The following is a 16,925-nucleotide window of genomic DNA, read 5'->3' as shown; positions in this document are numbered from 1 at the left end:
CCCCCCCCCCCTATCTCTCTCTCTCTCTCTCTCCTCTTTTTGCTTTCTTGAGCGGAGTCGATAAAAGCGAGAACTCCCGATGGGGTACCCGAAACGCAATTTTTGCAGAACTTCGGTCCTTCCCGCGCAAACTTTCGGCCGATACTTTTTCAAATCGATTGAATTACGGAGGAGTACGTTCCGTCGAACTATTTCAATGTGCCCTTTAAAAAGCGCATTAAGGGATCGCGAAGTTTGGCACTCCGCCGTTTAGCCAGTAAGATTCAATAAGAGTCGCAAATTCGTCGGTGAAATATCGGCTAGCTGTGCTAGCGTCACCCGACATGGATATTTCATTATCGGGAATTACTTCACTCGTCAAAATTAATTCTTCTAAATGGATCAATTTCTGTGGTAAATATACGAGATTTCCGACTCGATATTTCGGGATGGAAGTCCTGAAAATAGCAGAAATTTCTTTTAGCTTGACGCAACTGGTCATATTTATAATTGACTTCCCTTCGAAGTGTCCTCTTCACAGCGTTGCATTTGTAACATTTAGTGCGTTCCTTAAATTTCGTGTTTCTTTTTTTATTTGGCGAAGCTATCAGGTCTCGTCGTCCGCTTTTGTCTGCTTTTAGCAGACTCATATCGACGGAAGTCCTTCGAATTCCACGTATCACGGGACGTTTTCGCGCCTGATCGATATCCGGTACGACTATGATACAGCTGTTGGCTGTCCAGGCGCTGTAGATAGGTAAGCAGGTAGTACGAGCAACTTCTCGACGGAACACTTAAAACACGATTCGCGGTGGATCTCCTCGGGCACTCGGCCGCACAACGGCTGCGTCGCCCTTTTCTCGATCGACTGCGAAACCGACTGCAAGACGATTCCCCGGAGGACACACGGCGACGTTTCTGTACTTTCAGGACGGCCCGACGAGTTACGACGATGACGACAGGGCGATAAAGTGAAACGGCGCGGATTCTTCGCGAATGGCCGCGGGGGCCTCGTCGCTACCATCTCCGGTAATCCCACTCTTTTTCCCCTATTGCAAAAATATATTTTCCTTCGCCGTAAAGACGACGAGACTTCCCTCGTCTGCGGGCGCGAGCACGTATTCAGGCTGATCCACTTAGAGCGTGAAACGCAATTATAGAGGGAATTAGGGAACAGGTCCGAGCCCTTAGGATGCCTCCGTTGAAGCAAATCGGACGAGTCGAACTGTAGAACTCCACTTATCACACTCCCCTCCCAGTAACGAAGTTGCCTCGCGTTTTTCCCCTTTGTATACACAGACTGGCGTAACGTTCTTAACACGTGGAGTTATACCATCAGGGTTTTCCGTAAGAAATATTATTGTACGCTCTGTTCGTATCTATTTGTTTTACACAGCCAGTGAGGGAATTTGCAACATTCTTTTCAATGATTTTCGCGACGCGCCCGTACCCAATAAGAGAGCGTCGGTTTTCTGCTGGTAATTTTCAGAAAATCAATTTTCTTTTCGGACGTCGGACGCGTTCCGAAGTTCATCAAGGTGAAAGTTTGCAACTTTTTTTTGCTCTGACTGTACCTTTATTCCCGTTCGAATGCAAACGAGCGATATATATAACCGATATTTAACCTAAGTGCTTATGTTAATTTTCGCGAAGTTGTTTGTAGCTTTCTCGCCGCCTGTACAGTAGTTCCTCTGACACTCAGGAGGGAGCTCAGAAATTCTATTAACGCGATAGAATTGCACCGTGTGAAATTTCCCGAAAGTTTCGAAGCGTGTCGTAGCGAAGTTTACGGCACCAGATGAAATTTCTCAATTTTTCCGGTCCAATATTAACTAAAATTGAAAGCCGGTTTCGAGAGAAGCACTCGATCAAAGCGACGTATAGCGTGTGCTGCTAAGTTTCCTTTCGCATTTTAAATTCGCGCGTTGTCGCTCGTCACGGACGATCCATCATCTTCTTGTCGGCGAGAGCCCGGGCTCGCGACTAATACGGAACAACCGTCGCCCTTGTTTCGCCATCCTATTTTGCGCCGGGAGAGTAATGCGCATACCCGATGAAACTAACAGTGGCCATAACTTCGCCGCCGCGAGACTGACTGAAGGCCGAATAAATGACTAGATACCCCGGCGGTGGCGCGTCTGGAGGAAGCGGGCTCTCGTCGCTCAAAATCAGACAGTTGCTGAATGCAAATGCGATACAAATCGGAATGCGAGTGTAACGTGACGCGCGGAATATAAATGCGGCATTAACTCGATTATTATCGCGTCCGCGGACGTATCCTCCCCGGGAAATAGCCGAAGATATTCTTATCGGATATTCCCATCGACGTTCTTCCTCTCGATAGCCCCGCCACATTTCGAGTCGTTCTCGTATTAATACCTGCTATATTCAAATTCACTATCGCGGACGGTTAATTATGAAGTCCATTACGGTGAGACGCGGCGACGATGAAACAAACGCCGTCCTTACTTTAACTTCCCCTTACTTGCGCCGGCCAGCCTCAGGTGTTTTTGTAATGCACCCCGTGTAGAGGTGCGCGTAGCGAGGAGGCACTCGATTCACGTCCCGCAACGATCCTTCACGCGCCCCGCCGGCCGGCGTTCCAATATCTAAGCCATAATTTTAATGAAATTCCTGGGAGCGTCGCGGTCTCCGAATTTCAATCCTCGATAAATAACGGGTCAGCTCGACGCGCGGCTGTGGAGAATGCCTGCGCCGCCGATATTTTATTTTTCCTCGGCCGGGAACGTGGTCAAAGCGACGCTCGCCGTCGAAAAAAAAGAAGGGAGAGAGAGAGAGAGAGAGAGAGAGAAGGAATATCTCTCGAAACAGAAAATAGCGTGACGTAGTGTGCGCCGGCGAATGAAAAAATTCCCGGAGGATAATAGGAATTTTTCGGCGAGGCGGGCGCGTCGCGAGCACGCGTGTCGCACACGCGGGAACGCGCAAGAAAATTCAAAGCTGTGCTCTTTCTCTTTATTTGCCTGCCTATCTATCTATCTTTCTCCTTGCACCTAACCAAACGGAAATGCGTCTGTTAAAATTTCGCTCGGAATTTCCTAAGAGCCACGTGGAGGATGCGAACGGAGCATTAAAATTGCAAGCGCAAAATTGAAATCCAATCTTTTCGACGTCGGCACTCCCGTTGATGCTCCCGCGTGCTCTTCACCGGCAGGTGTAATCGACAATACAATGCGGCGATTTCGCAGTGAGTTGTGCAACGTCCTAAATGTGTACCTCCAAGTTTGAACAGCGCGTTCCCGGGTCTCACGCGAACCGATACCCACGTGTATTGCGGCGTCGCGTTCTTGCAGGAGCGGAACCAATTACAATCGCATCGACCGGTCCCCGCGACGACACGATAATTGCGAACCAAGTGCCGATTCGTCGGTTATCAGCGGCGCGAATCGGCTCGTTACATCCGAAATTGGCGGAATCGCGCATTAATAATTTACCGTTACGCACAGGTAGCAACAAATAATGGGGCGTCCACTCGGTTGTTCGTCGTTGCGCGCGCACGCTCATTTAATCGCAATTTAATAACGGGTGCTCGTTTAATTCGAGAGATTTACGATTAATTCTGTCGGAATAATACTACTAGCCTCCCCCTCATTCTTCTCCCTCCTTCCCCCTTCTCTCACCCTCTCTCTCTCTCTCTCTCTCTCTTTCCTTTCTCCGCCAACAAGGTAATTGCTTTAGTGTATTTGCCGCGCCGGTGTATGAGAGAATATTTTACCGTGTTCTCGCGTATATGATTCGCGCGTTAATTAATATCCCTTCGTGGCCGCGAGCGTTGCAAGATTTACGGCGCGCGAGGTGTAGCAGAAATTTTCTTGACGCGCGGAATGAAATGTGGAATTACTATGCCGGGATCTTAGCGTGGGTACGTCGTTTACGCTACGTACGGCGGGATATGAGAGAGGCTGAGACAGAACTCGCGGCGGCGCGCGCGCGAGGCGGCGGTGGTGTGGCAGCAGCTGCGGCCCGCGAAAGTTCCACCGGCGGTTTTCGGCGGCTGCGTCGCGGAATTTTTGCTTGTTCACCGCTGATGAATTAAGACGTCCGTCGGCAATAATTTTCACAAAGCCTTCCCCCTTCTCCTCCCTCCTGCCTTCTTCACCTCCGCCGCCGCCGGCGGCGAATTAATGGCGCGGATGATAACCGTACGGGGTGTGAAAGTTCTCGCATTTGGTTAAACATTGTTCTACTTGTTGAGAGGCGTGTTGACGTGCGCGCACGCTAATATCATCGCAGAATGGATGCGGGAAGAACGAGAATAAAAAGAGTCACGTCACGATTCACATGGCAGGGATGCTCTCTCTCTCTCTCTCTCTCTCTCTCTCTCAAGGGAGAGGTGTCGAGCTCGCCGAGAAAAAACGGCAGTAAAAATATTATATTTCTTTCTTTATGAGCGAACGAAAAACCGCGGTTTTTCGCATTACGCGAGAACAATTATCGGGCTCGCGTCTTTTAGGAGATGCGCGCGTCGCTATTATTGACTTATACTTCTGGCTCTCCGTCCATCGACGCGTCGGCACGGACGACAACGATCCACATCGTTTATCTCCCGGGCTGTCTGAAATGCGTTCTCGAAGACATTCATGGTCCAGCGACCGTTATAATCCTCGTAATTTCTTACGATGCAAAGATCCAATACGGTGTCGTCGCGTCTTCGTACAGTAAGATCCGGACTTGGTGGAAGGACCGCGGGAGAAAAAGGGTCGCCGGCGCAAAGGACGTGGATGGATGAATGACCGTCGCGATGAAGGGAGGAGAGAGCGAAGATGGGACGAGGAGGAAGCAAGAAAGAAAGAGAGAGAGAGAGAGAGAGAGAGAGAGCAACCAGGAATAAGAACTGCGGGGATGGCGAGTCGCCGGGCAGAAGAATATACTCTTGATGTCGACGACGGTGGTGTGTGGCGTCGTGGATGAAACCATCGCCATGGTTGCCGCCGCCGCCGTCTTTTTTCGTTGTTGTCGCGGCGCCTCCCGTTGTTCTTGCCTTCCATTAAGCCGGCCGGTATTAATTCCGTAGCAGCGGCGAATGAATCCACCTGCGCGACATGTCGAGACCTTTGAACGCGGTTTAATGCGACCCAGCCGGCGACCCGCACCGCGTAAAAAATGTCCGCTGATACGCGCTAACGATCCGCCTCCGTATCCGCTTCGTTGGGGGCGTGAAAGTGATTAGGGTGTGGGAGTGAAAGGTCCTCGGAAATCTCTTGGCTTTTATCCCGTCACCGCATATCCGTTTCGGTCGCACATTTGCTCCATCCTGTTTTAAATTGTCCGGACGAGGGAAGAGAGAGGGAGAGAGAGAGAGAAAAAGGAAAACGGAGGAAGAGAGAGAAGGCGTTTATTTTACCCTTCAAGATGTAATCCCCTTAAGCATTTGATGGCATAAAGTACAATTTTAATAATATTCCAATCAACTAAACAGTCCAAATTAAATGCAGGCATGTTGATGAGTATAAAATCGAAATGCCTAAGCATATTATAAACAATATCATACCCAGAGTTCTGTACGAAACGTATTATAAGTAATGTCATATTTATATACTAAATATTAATATATGCCGTATTGCACCATAAATTAACTCTAACGTCATAATTTACTGAGAAACTTGTACTATAATAGCTATGCTAACCATATCATATTATACTATATAAAAATCGCATTTTTTTAATACTACTTTGAAAGAGATTGATTGATTAATTGCGGCGCTATAATCGAACAATTTGTTAAGTGATCGCTGATTTCGTCAACAAAAAGAGAAAAAGAAAGGGAGAGAGGAAGAGAGAAGAAGGTAGTGTTAGAGAAAATTTAGAATTAACTTCGCCGCGCGCTCGAAAAAGGAAAGCAGCCGACTGTAACTTCGTAATTACTGCACGCTCGGTGAAATTCACCAAACATACCTGTCGTCGACAATTAAAACGTTTTCGCACGTTACACCCGTCCCCCCGCCGTTCGCGTCGCGCTATATTTTATTTCAGACATTCGTCGTATTACATTTCATTCCTCGGTTTTCAGAAACGCATTAACGCCGCAAATCGCGAACTGCCGTGTAGATATAATCTCGCAACAATTCCGACGGCCGACACGGCCGAAAGTTATAAAACAAGTCGTAAATTCGCGAATCCGCCGCTCACGTTGCCTGCGATGGTAGAATCTGCATCTGGCTCGTGGCACGGAAATGCTGTATTATTCATGCGAATAATCTCGCAAAGGAGATACGTGAGGTCGGGACGCGCGAGAATCGGAACACACCGAGCAGTCGATATTTTCGCGATTATTCGTTCGACCCCCGCAATTTGATTCATCGCACACGAGTGCACGAGTATCCTTACAGACTCTCCGGGCACCCGGCTGAGCGAGAGAGAGAGAGAGAGAGAGAGAGAATCTTGAGTCAAGACCTACTGGACATATAAAAATGAATTGTGATTGGAGGAGATCGGGGCTAGTTGGCTAAAGAGGTGAGTTAGCTAATTGATTATTTCTTTTTATTATTGTTCTCTAACAGGTTACAGAATCGAGCAAGCAGAGATTTCAAATATGTCAAGGATGGTTGTGAAATTCTTATTTGCTCGATTCTACAACCTGTTGGAAAATAATGGAAATAATCCAATTAGCCAACTTATTCCTTTTAGCCCTCAACTAACCCTGGTCTGCGTACATCTGAGATGCGTGTATACTCGAGTATATATATAGTTCATAATATGTGATAGATTACGTAATCACTATATTGATAATGGTTAATGATAGTGACAATGATTATTGAGTGTAAAAGGAGGAGCGAGAGAGAGAGAAAGAAAGATCGCACACAGAGTGATTTAGGTAGGAGAGCTTACGACACCGTTTTGTTCCCGCCCTACCTGAATTTTACACGAGTTGGACTCTCGCACGCGCATCTAATTCCCTGTCTACGTAACCCGTGCTTTAAACATGAACGTCGCTCGGCGACGTTACATCTAACGTCGTATTACTCGCTTACGCAAACCGTGTAACGCGCTAATTAGTTTGGTGCAGGTAGCGCATAGAGAGCCCGCGAAACCAGTAGCAACTCGGGATTGTGAAATTTCTAAGGGCGGTTTAGAATCTTGAGGAGCTTACGCGGTAACGTGTAATTCGAAGTCGCGAACGAATGGCCGTCGCAACTGCGTCGGCCATTTCCCAGAAAGCACACTCGCGTTAAATGATGCACGCGTGGTCAGAAGTCTCGCGGAATGGAAAATCATAAGAGATTTCCCGGGCGGATGTGCGTTTAATTCGTTTTAATCGTGGGCCACGCGTAGGTAGAAATATAGCGCGGATCGAAGTATTAAATTATATTACCGTTTCCCCCCTCTTTCTCTCTCTCTCTCTCTCTCTTTCTCGCTAAGTGAATTTTTCTATTTTATACACAAACTATTTTACGCGCCTCTAACGCGCGTTACAAACAAGCGATAACTCTCGAAAGCGAATCGCTCAGAATGAACGATGACTGACAACTCGCTACGAATACTAACGTCTGTATGAAATCGATCAAACTGGTCGACGGCCGGGCACTACGAAGCTAAAATCGCATCATACCTGCGTGAAGGGTAATCTCACGTGGAGGATATTTTATCGGGATTGCTTCGATTGAAATTACAATATCGTGTCGCCGAGCCGATGATTGTTAATTTGTCACGCTGTCGCATCCGGATCCGTTCGGAGGTCGCTACAATTATTTTCCCATCTGTCCTCGCGAACGTTCCCGTCCAAAAGCGTCCCAACTTTCGCGAGAGTCTTCGAGCGACTTCGACATGCTTGCTTGAAAATAACCGGGTCGATCGGGTGCTGTTTAAGTCCAATTTTTGCGCGCCTGTTTTTGCCCGTCGCGTTTCTATGCCGCTCGCGTCTCGTGTCTCTCTCTCTCGTTTGTGAGGAAATGGTGTGTCGGACACTCGATCTCGGTCTGTAAACTTAATTGTGAGCGTACTGGAATTGCTTTCTAGCGGTCCGATTCGTCGACGTTCGGATAAGGGCCGTTTCGCGCAACAGGAAACGTACGAGCGTCTCTTCCAGGATAGGCGGCGACACGTGCACGCTTTCGTTGAACTTCTCCCTTCGTCCGCGATTTTTAAAATTACAGATTAACCCTTTGCGATGGTAATTCGGGCCGTTCGAGCTATTTTGAGCGGAATAATCCTGGCCTGCGACCGAGCACCTTGTTGAAATGGACGAAAAATGGCGATATTTTGCAGAGTTTGTTTTTCTTCTCTGAGAGAAGGAAAATTTCCATCCAGGCGGACGTAAAGGACACGTATCCTTGCGATTCAGAGCTGCCTCTGTCGTTTTGCCTAGAAATGCATGATTTTTGTGAAAGCAGTGACACGTACATTAAAAATGGACGATGGAATGTTACTTTTTAATTAAAATTTCGTCATTCCACTCGATGGAATGCAAGTGTATTCCTTGTAGCCTTTTATATCCGCTTCAAGGCGTACACAAGTGGAAGCTTGAAAAATATTCAGCCAAGAAGTAGCGGGAGATGAGCGCAGGTAGAAGGAGCGCGCTCTTGTAAATCGCTCGTGTATGCATACGAACGAAGTGCACAAGAACTGTGTGTGTGTGTGTGTGTGTGTATGCACGTGCGCGCGCGAGAGTCACCCTTTGGCTTTGCGATGAGCCGAGGATGCAACAGCGCCGTGAACCGAATCGAACGTTCCAGATTCGGCCTCTTTGAATGAAGTTTGTGAAGGGACACGGATAAAAAACGCGGGCCTTTCAGCCTCCGCGAAAAGGACGTTGCTCGATACCGAAAGCAAATAACTTGCTGTCGTGTAACTCGCACTTTCGCGAGCGCAGATCGGGACTTCCGCTTAACGGGATATCGATATGTCGTATATCGCGTTTATCTGCTCGAGCTGCCACTTACAGCGCGCTTGGAATTGCTCTCTCCTTTTCTCCCGAGATGATCGGAGAACCGTTTGTTTTAAGCAGCATGCGATTTCGTAAGTTTTACCCGCGACTTTACTCTTTCAATACGAAGATTCCATTTTCAACGGCAGAAAATCTCAAGTTGTTTCTGAGACGATTCTGGACGTTCCGAAGAAATTCGCAAGATTTTTCAATACGAGTCAGTTTCAAAGCTTGGTTTGCTTCCATCCGAGTGGAAATTTTCGTTCTATGTTTGACTTTTAAGAGAATGCTGGAGCGACGGCTGAACCTTGACAGGAAAACGTCCTCGCCTGAGTAAATAAGGAAAGTAAAAATGTCGATAAATTATTAACATTTTAAATGTCATATGGGTGAAGTATGTTTAAATGAGCATGCGAGAGAATATAGAAGTGCGATGAAACGAGCGAATAATACAAGAGAAAGAAAGAGAGAGAGAGAGAGAGAGAGAAAGTTATAGAGAACGCATATTATTGTTCTACTTACCATCTTTATTATGCTTTCAATCTTAGTTTTATCGATACGTCGTTATTCTTTAATGTGACAGCGATAATTTTTCTATATCTACACGAACAACAAACCAAGTCTATTTTATACAATTACCTAGAAACAACTACAATCTAGTCCGTGAGAAGAGTTCCCCAATTGAGCCATTAAAGTGATAGCAAATGTGTTAAACTTTATTCACTATAAATAAATTAAGTGACTGTGAAAGGCCATTGAAGATATTAGACGGCGTGTTAATTATCCTTGCGTTACGGTAGCGCTATCAATATTTCTCGATCGTGCGCTCGGGGCCGCTGAAATTTAGTGCTCGGTCACTTCGGGCACATTGCGTTTACACTAAACGGACCGTTAATACACCAAACCCCGTAGAATCATCCGCTGTTCAAGGACCTCGACGAGGTCGAGGACCTCCGTGGCTCGCGTCGAGCGGCAAAAAACGCGCGCGCCAACGCAAGAGAGAGAGAGAGAAAGAGGGCATACCAGATATATAGCCGAGCCGGTGGCACGCATCGCATGTTTCACGATTATGTACGTCGCTCGACGCGCACCGTCTGGGAGGACTTTTCATTGAGCGGACAAGCCCCCAGGCAGGGATTCGAGAGGGAGGAAAAAAAAATTGTCGATACGGCATAGGGGATTGGCATGTAAGCGGGATGGGGTTGGATGGTCGAGTAGGGGTGAAGGGGAAGGGGGTTATACAGGGTGAGTTGGGCGTAGAACGGGCAGTTTGCCAAGAAGGACCGGAGTTGGGGAGGAAAGGTGGGACGAGGTCTGAACTATGAGAGCGAGGGACAGTGAGAGGAGTGGGAAGGGTTGAGGGTGCGAGGGAGGGAAGGGAGGGATAGAGGGATCGTAGTTGGCTCTGGAATAGCGGGACGGATGGGTTGATTGATTGGCCACGCTTGTATTGTTTCAGGAGGAAGCTGAATCGACGTAACGCTGCACACCAGAATGGCCGGTTGGCCGTTCAGCACCGCGCTGCTGTTCAGCATCCTCATCCTTGTTCGCGGTAAGTAAGAACACGAGGGTCGTGCCGTCGGTGTGGTGGGTATGGGGAGGAGGCGAGCCCACGGAGCCGTGGCCATGCAAATGGTCTGGGCCTGTCTCGCGCTCGTTACGATGGTAATTCGGACGCGCTCTTTAAAAATCTATTTCTTCGGCTTTAAATCACCCGACTCGGAGGTCTGGGCGCTTCGATGGCCGGCGGATTTAATGAATCCTCCGGTCGCGGGACGAGAATCCGTTCGCCGTCCGTGAAAGACCGGGACGTGTCCGCGGTTGCAATTAGCGTGGGTTATATCGAGTCGCGCGGATGTCGCGGGACGTTGTATGAGATACCTTTGTGACTCGCGCTTGATAATCGATGTAGCGGTGTTATCGGTCGACGATGGTCGGGCGCGCACGCAGTGCTTGAAATAAAATCGCCCGTATCTGCGTGAAGCGCGGGCGTCTCGAAAAAAAAAGCACAAAGCAGCAAAAATGGCGAGATTGCCGTAATCCGTCGTAATGACAAAGCACCGCGACGGGGAATTACGCGGTACTCCCGCACAATAAAGGACGCGACTCGCGTTATTTCAGATACATACGCGGAATTTAACAATGTCGTGTAATAGCGCGCCTCTTGCGCGCGCGCGCGCGCGCGCGCGGCGTAAGCTGTAATCTGTGTTACGGCCGCGTGCTGCCTTTGCGCGGGAATAAACGCGCCGGTCTATTACCGGCGAGCGCGCGTTCTACAATTCAAATGCACGCATTCGCAACACACCTTTTACATTTCGTAACCAGATTCGACTAATTTGCGATTACATCAGGGAAAGCTCCTTTCTCGCCGTATAAATAAACGCGCGACGCGCGTCACGTTCAACGTTCGGATGTGTAACGCAATTCTGGATTATGCATTTGTTTACGAGACATTGTCATTAAAGTCAGGGAATACTTCGACCGCCAAATGTGAAGCTGCAAACGAGTCCACGGATGAAAAACATTTACGAAAGAGACGGCACAGTGAAAAGTGTTGTGTTAAAACGATCCATTTTTTTGGTATTTTAATATAGGGAATATGTGCTGAAAGGTATACGAATATAATGTTAAATTAATATATTCACCGTGTCAACATATTTTGACACATATTTGTATATTTTTTTAACACATTCCTCAGGTTAAAATAACAAAAAATTTCAGTGGACCGTTTTTATCAAAAAATTTTTTTATTATCGGGGAAGAGAAAATTTAATAACGTTACAGTCTGAACTCCGCTCTCTCTCTCGCGAAAATACCGAGGCATTTCGTCATCGAATGTCAGGCGGGTCACCGAAATCTTATCAAACTCATTTCACCATGTAACCTCCTCTCAAAATGGCATCACTTTTGTCCCAGGCTTTGAATTATTGTCAAACTTTCGGTCACACTTTGAAATACAGTGTAAATCAGTTCGTAATTTTTTCATAATTTTTTCATCGTCTCCAGTCACAAGCATCTTTAAATCTAAATTCCCCACGGTGAGAAACACGCGTTATTACCGTTAATTATTTTCAACCTGTGTTAATATTTCACGAACGAAGGCACAAAATCGCGTACCCGCGCATGCACACGTAAATGCACACCCACAGGGGCGTATCGCCGCAGTTTCACGCAAACGGTTTATACACGGTGATCGAATTTTTTATTCGATTTTTGTGGCCGTCCACAGAACGGCTCGCATTACAGGCTCGCGCTACACAGGCGTGTTCGTTACTTGCCGCATACACGACGCGCGCGCCTGGTCAACGGGCTGCCGGCGGATCCTCTCGTTTGCGGAGCCCCGAAGTGTCCCGGGGTCCGATTGATTTCCTGCCACTTCGCAGCCCGCCCGACGTCGCCCGGCGTCGAAAGAGCGTGACGAAAGCGGCCGCCGCGTGGCGTGGCATCCGCTTAAATTATGACCGGCCCGGCAGTTTCGTTTATTCCGGAATCCATTATCCCGCCGGCCTCGGGTAGCGAGCAACTTTCGGGCGCAATTTGTAACCCTACGCCGCCGTGCAGTTACTTCTCGCTCGCGCTTTGTAATCGAGAGGCTTCCGCACGCTCGCCCGTCCGCTCGCTCGCTCGCTCGCCCCCCTCGTCGTCGCTACAACTTTGGCCATTAATAACTTTCCTTTTCGTCGAATTTCCTGATCGTTAAACTGGCACATCCGCTCGGGCACTTCGTCGATCATCGTGACGTTGGGCCGTTCTCGAGAAGTTGCTCCGTCTTCGGCATCGGAGACGACAACGTCAAGGTGCTTTCTCGCGTGTCGGTCTCGCTGCTAAGTCGTGATACAGCCAGCCAACGATTCGACGGGCTGTCTCGTAACGTGAGATAAATAAATTGCCGGGAATGAGGTCGCATTTATTCTGCGCACATTTGCGATTTATTCTACATATCTTTAGAACGATAGCTCGTAGAGAAAGAAAAAAGGAGAGAGAGAGAGAGAGAGAGAGAGAATTTTATATATTTCAGAAACGTGCGCCAGCGATAGAAATTATATTTATTTTGCGCGAAATATTATTTATGCACAAATTGTATCTCATGTATCGAGCGGTGATGCTTGTTTTATTCGCAAAGATTCCGGAGGGCCCGCTTTCGGCGAACGTATCCGTTAATCTTTTGATATTAAATGCAACGTATTACAATTATTCCGGGGAAAAATTTCAGCGGGCTGGCGGTTTCGCGTCATCGGATTCACCGATGTAATGTTCCTGCACGACGCTCCGGCCTCCGGTAACGTTCCTGTCACTCGTAATAGCGCGCTCGAGTTTATTTATTGCGCTCCTATAAACGTCCCGGGCGGCATTAAACCGCCAATAAATTCAGCGTGTTTCATCGAATGACGATCCAACGCCGGTTCGTTCGACAGGGCCGCAGATGTCCGCGTAGTTACGGTATTCCGTAACGCGCTGGCATTCATTAAATTTCCCCGTCCATCGGCGGCTCCGAAATCCCGCGCTCTTATTTCGAAGCGACGCATTAAAACCTCGGAGATTTAAGTATCGCGGTATACGCGTAATTCGTAATAACGATTACGAGAGTCGAGAATAGCGGGAAGAAATATTCGCGTAGGAGCGCAGCCACGGAGGAGGAGGAGCGGTCTTCTCGTTTCGAAATAGTCGTAAAAGATTTACAACTTTTCGAGAATTTACGCGTCCCCGGCATCAAACATCTCGGGGCTGGATTCAAACGCAAAACTCCCCAAAAGTGACGCTGTTTCTCCCTCTTACTCGCGTTTACTCCAATCTTGCAACTTGACGATGTTCAGCATGACTCCCCCTCCCCCTCCCCCCCTCGCCGATTCCGTTCTTCCGCGGTTTAATTAGCGATGAGTGGCGGACACCTGCTTCGGAAAAATCTCCGAGCTATACGCCTTCAGATAGCCGCGTTAACTCACACGATCTTTTATACCTCCTGGTTAGGGGCGTTCTTTCACGATCGCGCGAATAGTCATTTCCTCGTTTCCCATCCGCCCCGACATTGTGCCGATTCGCAGCCGCGAGGTATCCGTGAAAGTTCTCAAATCGGCACCTCGGATTCGTGTTAGTCGAGCCGCAAAGTCTGTCTTTCAGCATCGTCTTCGCCACCCTTGCCGAGCCGCGTGCCTCCTTCCGCACGTGTACGTGAAATGTACCGTCAGGGAGAATACAAGGAACAAGAGACGACATCGTCAGCGGGGAAGGGAGGGGGTGGAGGACGAACAGAAGAGGCCAAGAGAGTGGCGTGGTTGGCAGCCGTTCGGAGGCGCAAGCCATCTCCGAGGGAAGAATAGTCGAGAGAGCGAGAGAGAGAGAGAGAGAGTTGCGAACACAAAAGGAGAGGAATCGAGAGAGAAGGAAAAAGAAGGCAAAGAAGAGAGAGAAAGAGAGAGAGGAAGATAAAGTGAGAAAGAGAGTGTGTGGAGTGATTTGGAAAGTAGTTGTGGGTTGGTTGAGGGATGGGGGACTCGCGGGGTGGGGGGAGGGGGATGAGCGAGGCTGGAGGAGAGACGAGAAGGAAAAAGACGAGGAGGAAAACGCCCGGTTGTGTCGTGGAACGGTGGTGTTAGGTGGCGGCGGTGGCTTCAGCCGGAGCGAGGAGGTTGAGGAGGGTTGAGGAGGACGACCGCTTTCTTAAAGATGCGAGTCGGCGGCGCACTTGTTGCGCTGCGAGGCGGAGGGCGCGGAGAGGCCCCGAGAGAAGGTCGACGACGAGGGTTGGAAAGAAACGACCGTCGTGGGGCGGTGTGAGACTCACCAGGGGTGTGAGAGACGAGGTGAGGAAATGATACTGGGCTGGGTGGCAGGGCGGTGAGGTATGAGGGAGGATCGCGGGGGGTGAGAGCAGGGTGAGTACGAATCGAATTGATTCTCTTTCACGGGCCGGGCATTACTTTCCTTTACTGCCGTCCAACTTCTGACCGGGTAGCTCGCAGCTACCCCTTTCGCCTCTCCCCCTCCCTTTGCACCCTCGCGTTATTTATTTATCAGCCGTCGTATACGCGAACGGCCTGATCCTCGCGCGTAAAGAACCCTACGTCCTGCTTCAGCATTCGACACCCACTCACGTCGATTCGTTCTCCGTTTCTGCCGTTTCCTACCCTCCGTCTTCCTCGTCCTCCTTTTCCTTTTTCTCCCGCTGGTTCGGGGCTACCGGAGGCACTTCCTCCGCGGGAGGGTGTCGGTGCCGATACCACCGAGGGTAAGCAAGGGGAGACTTATTGGGATTCCTCGCGACGAGCACACAACGGTCCCGTAAGGTGCGTCCGATCGATCCTCAAACGAGCAATAACGATTCGGTCGGCATCGCCATCGACGTGCGATATTGTTCGGGTTAAAAGGTGACAAAGACTGCCCCCTCCCCTGACCGCGTTTAAATCCCCGGATCATTTGCGTTTTAGCACCGGGGAATCGGCTTCGCCAGGCTTTAATGAATTTATAACGGTCAAAGAGTGAAATTCTACGCCCGCTGCATTATCTTCTTCGGACTTGGACGAGCGAGCCTGCGCTTATCGCGAGCGCTCCAAGCAAAAGGACGGAAATGACTGTGACACAGTTCTTGTAAAACGTTGTTATTCATTTCGTTGCAGTGTTGAACGCGACTTAAATGTTGTGTGCACAAAACGTCATTAGTGCGGACAGTCCGATACTAATGTTTAAAAATCATAATCCGTCGATTTTAATTCCGGTACGCGGCTAATTGGCAAACACAGCAGATTAATTTCCGTATTAAAATAACACGAAATTTCTGTGGATCGTTTTTAATTAACAATTTTGTTCACTGTATTTTGAATTTCAACATGATGAAAACAGCAATAAGTGACGATTTGTAATATAAAAATAGAAAAATACCTTCTACATTGTTATTTCCCGAAATTCTCCGTTGGTCCTTTAAATTCGACCATGTTTGCAGGGATAATATAGAACTAAAATTTCGACTTGAGTAACAACGGTGATTGCAGTAATAATTGACTCTAGTGCTGTGCTCGGCGCATTTTTTGTTATATCCCTTTTATGTCCGGTGATGTAAAAACGGGATATCCAGGATTTTCATACGATATCGCAAATACAACGCGAAATTCTCCGAGCGTTCCGACCGATCGGGAAATAGTATCACGAAAGATTTATCGATACGCTAAATGTTTTCGACAGTTTATTCAGCATTCGTGTTAATATCTATTCTACTTACTCGACGGACATGCGTTTCAATAATATACGGTGCCTCCCTTTCGAGTTATATCAAGTTTGATAAATCGACAGTCAATTTTTGCTTTCACGGGAATTCGACAGGCGGCCATTACTTATCATGCGCTATTTGGGCCCTTTGTGTAATGAATTTTAGCACTGAAATTACCTAATACGTCCATTTAAATTAAACCCCTCGCCAATATACATCTGTCGACAAATGATCCGTCGAACGTTAAAAAATTGTAACTCAAGATGGCGGGTTCCGAGGTGTTAAAGCGAGTCGAGTGGCTTTTTCTAGCTGGCCGTGCTTTCAACGTTATTAATCGCACGGTGGAAGGGGCAGTTACCTGCGGTGGTAGCGGTCCATTGAACCTTCGGCTTGAGAGAATTCACCACGTTACTTATTTATCAGCACGTACACGCCTCTGTGTACGTGTGTGTATGTCCGTATATGCGTGGCACACCTTTGCTCGCTTAAAGAACCGGCGCGTACCACCGTCTCTCGCGAGGAAAAGGCACTTTCCACGCAGCTAGATAGAATCAGGGAGTCGCGATTGGATTGGTGCCTCGGCGAAAAACTTATTGGGATTCCTTGCGGATATAAAAGCCTCTGTGGGACCTTCGTCAAAGGTTCTCGCGACGCCGGCTGATCGATAGTTCTTGCGCCGATATTAACTTCCGTTCTCGAAATTATCCGTTCCATACGGTCACGCGTGAGATGCTCTTTGGCTCCCCCCCCCCCTCCTCCACTCAACTATCCACCGTCGCAGATATTAATTTCACGCATTGTTGCACCGCGCGCGTAATCACGGAAGAGAAGTCGCGAATGTAGCTGACTAAACCGGCGCGC

General features: G+C 48.4%; 1 protein-coding gene across 1 annotated transcript in view; it reads left to right on the top strand.

The window, feature by feature from the left end:
• Window positions 1-16,925, top strand: part of LOC106741514 (Down syndrome cell adhesion molecule-like protein Dscam2) — a 177,459-nt gene that overhangs the window by 15,901 nt on the left and 144,633 nt on the right. The window contains exon 2 of the mRNA XM_014613628.1: window positions 10,323-10,415. Within this exon, the coding sequence (XP_014469114.1) occupies window positions 10,358-10,415 (58 nt within the window). The 5' untranslated portion in view covers window positions 10,323-10,357. The remainder of the gene's footprint in view (window positions 1-10,322; window positions 10,416-16,925) is intronic.

This window comes from Dinoponera quadriceps, unplaced genomic scaffold, assembly GCF_001313825.1.
Source record: "Dinoponera quadriceps isolate SergipeBrazil2010 unplaced genomic scaffold, ASM131382v1 scaffold405, whole genome shotgun sequence".
Classification (NCBI taxonomy): Eukaryota; Metazoa; Arthropoda; class Insecta; order Hymenoptera; family Formicidae; genus Dinoponera; species Dinoponera quadriceps.
This window is presented reverse-complemented; position numbering and strand designations above follow the sequence as displayed.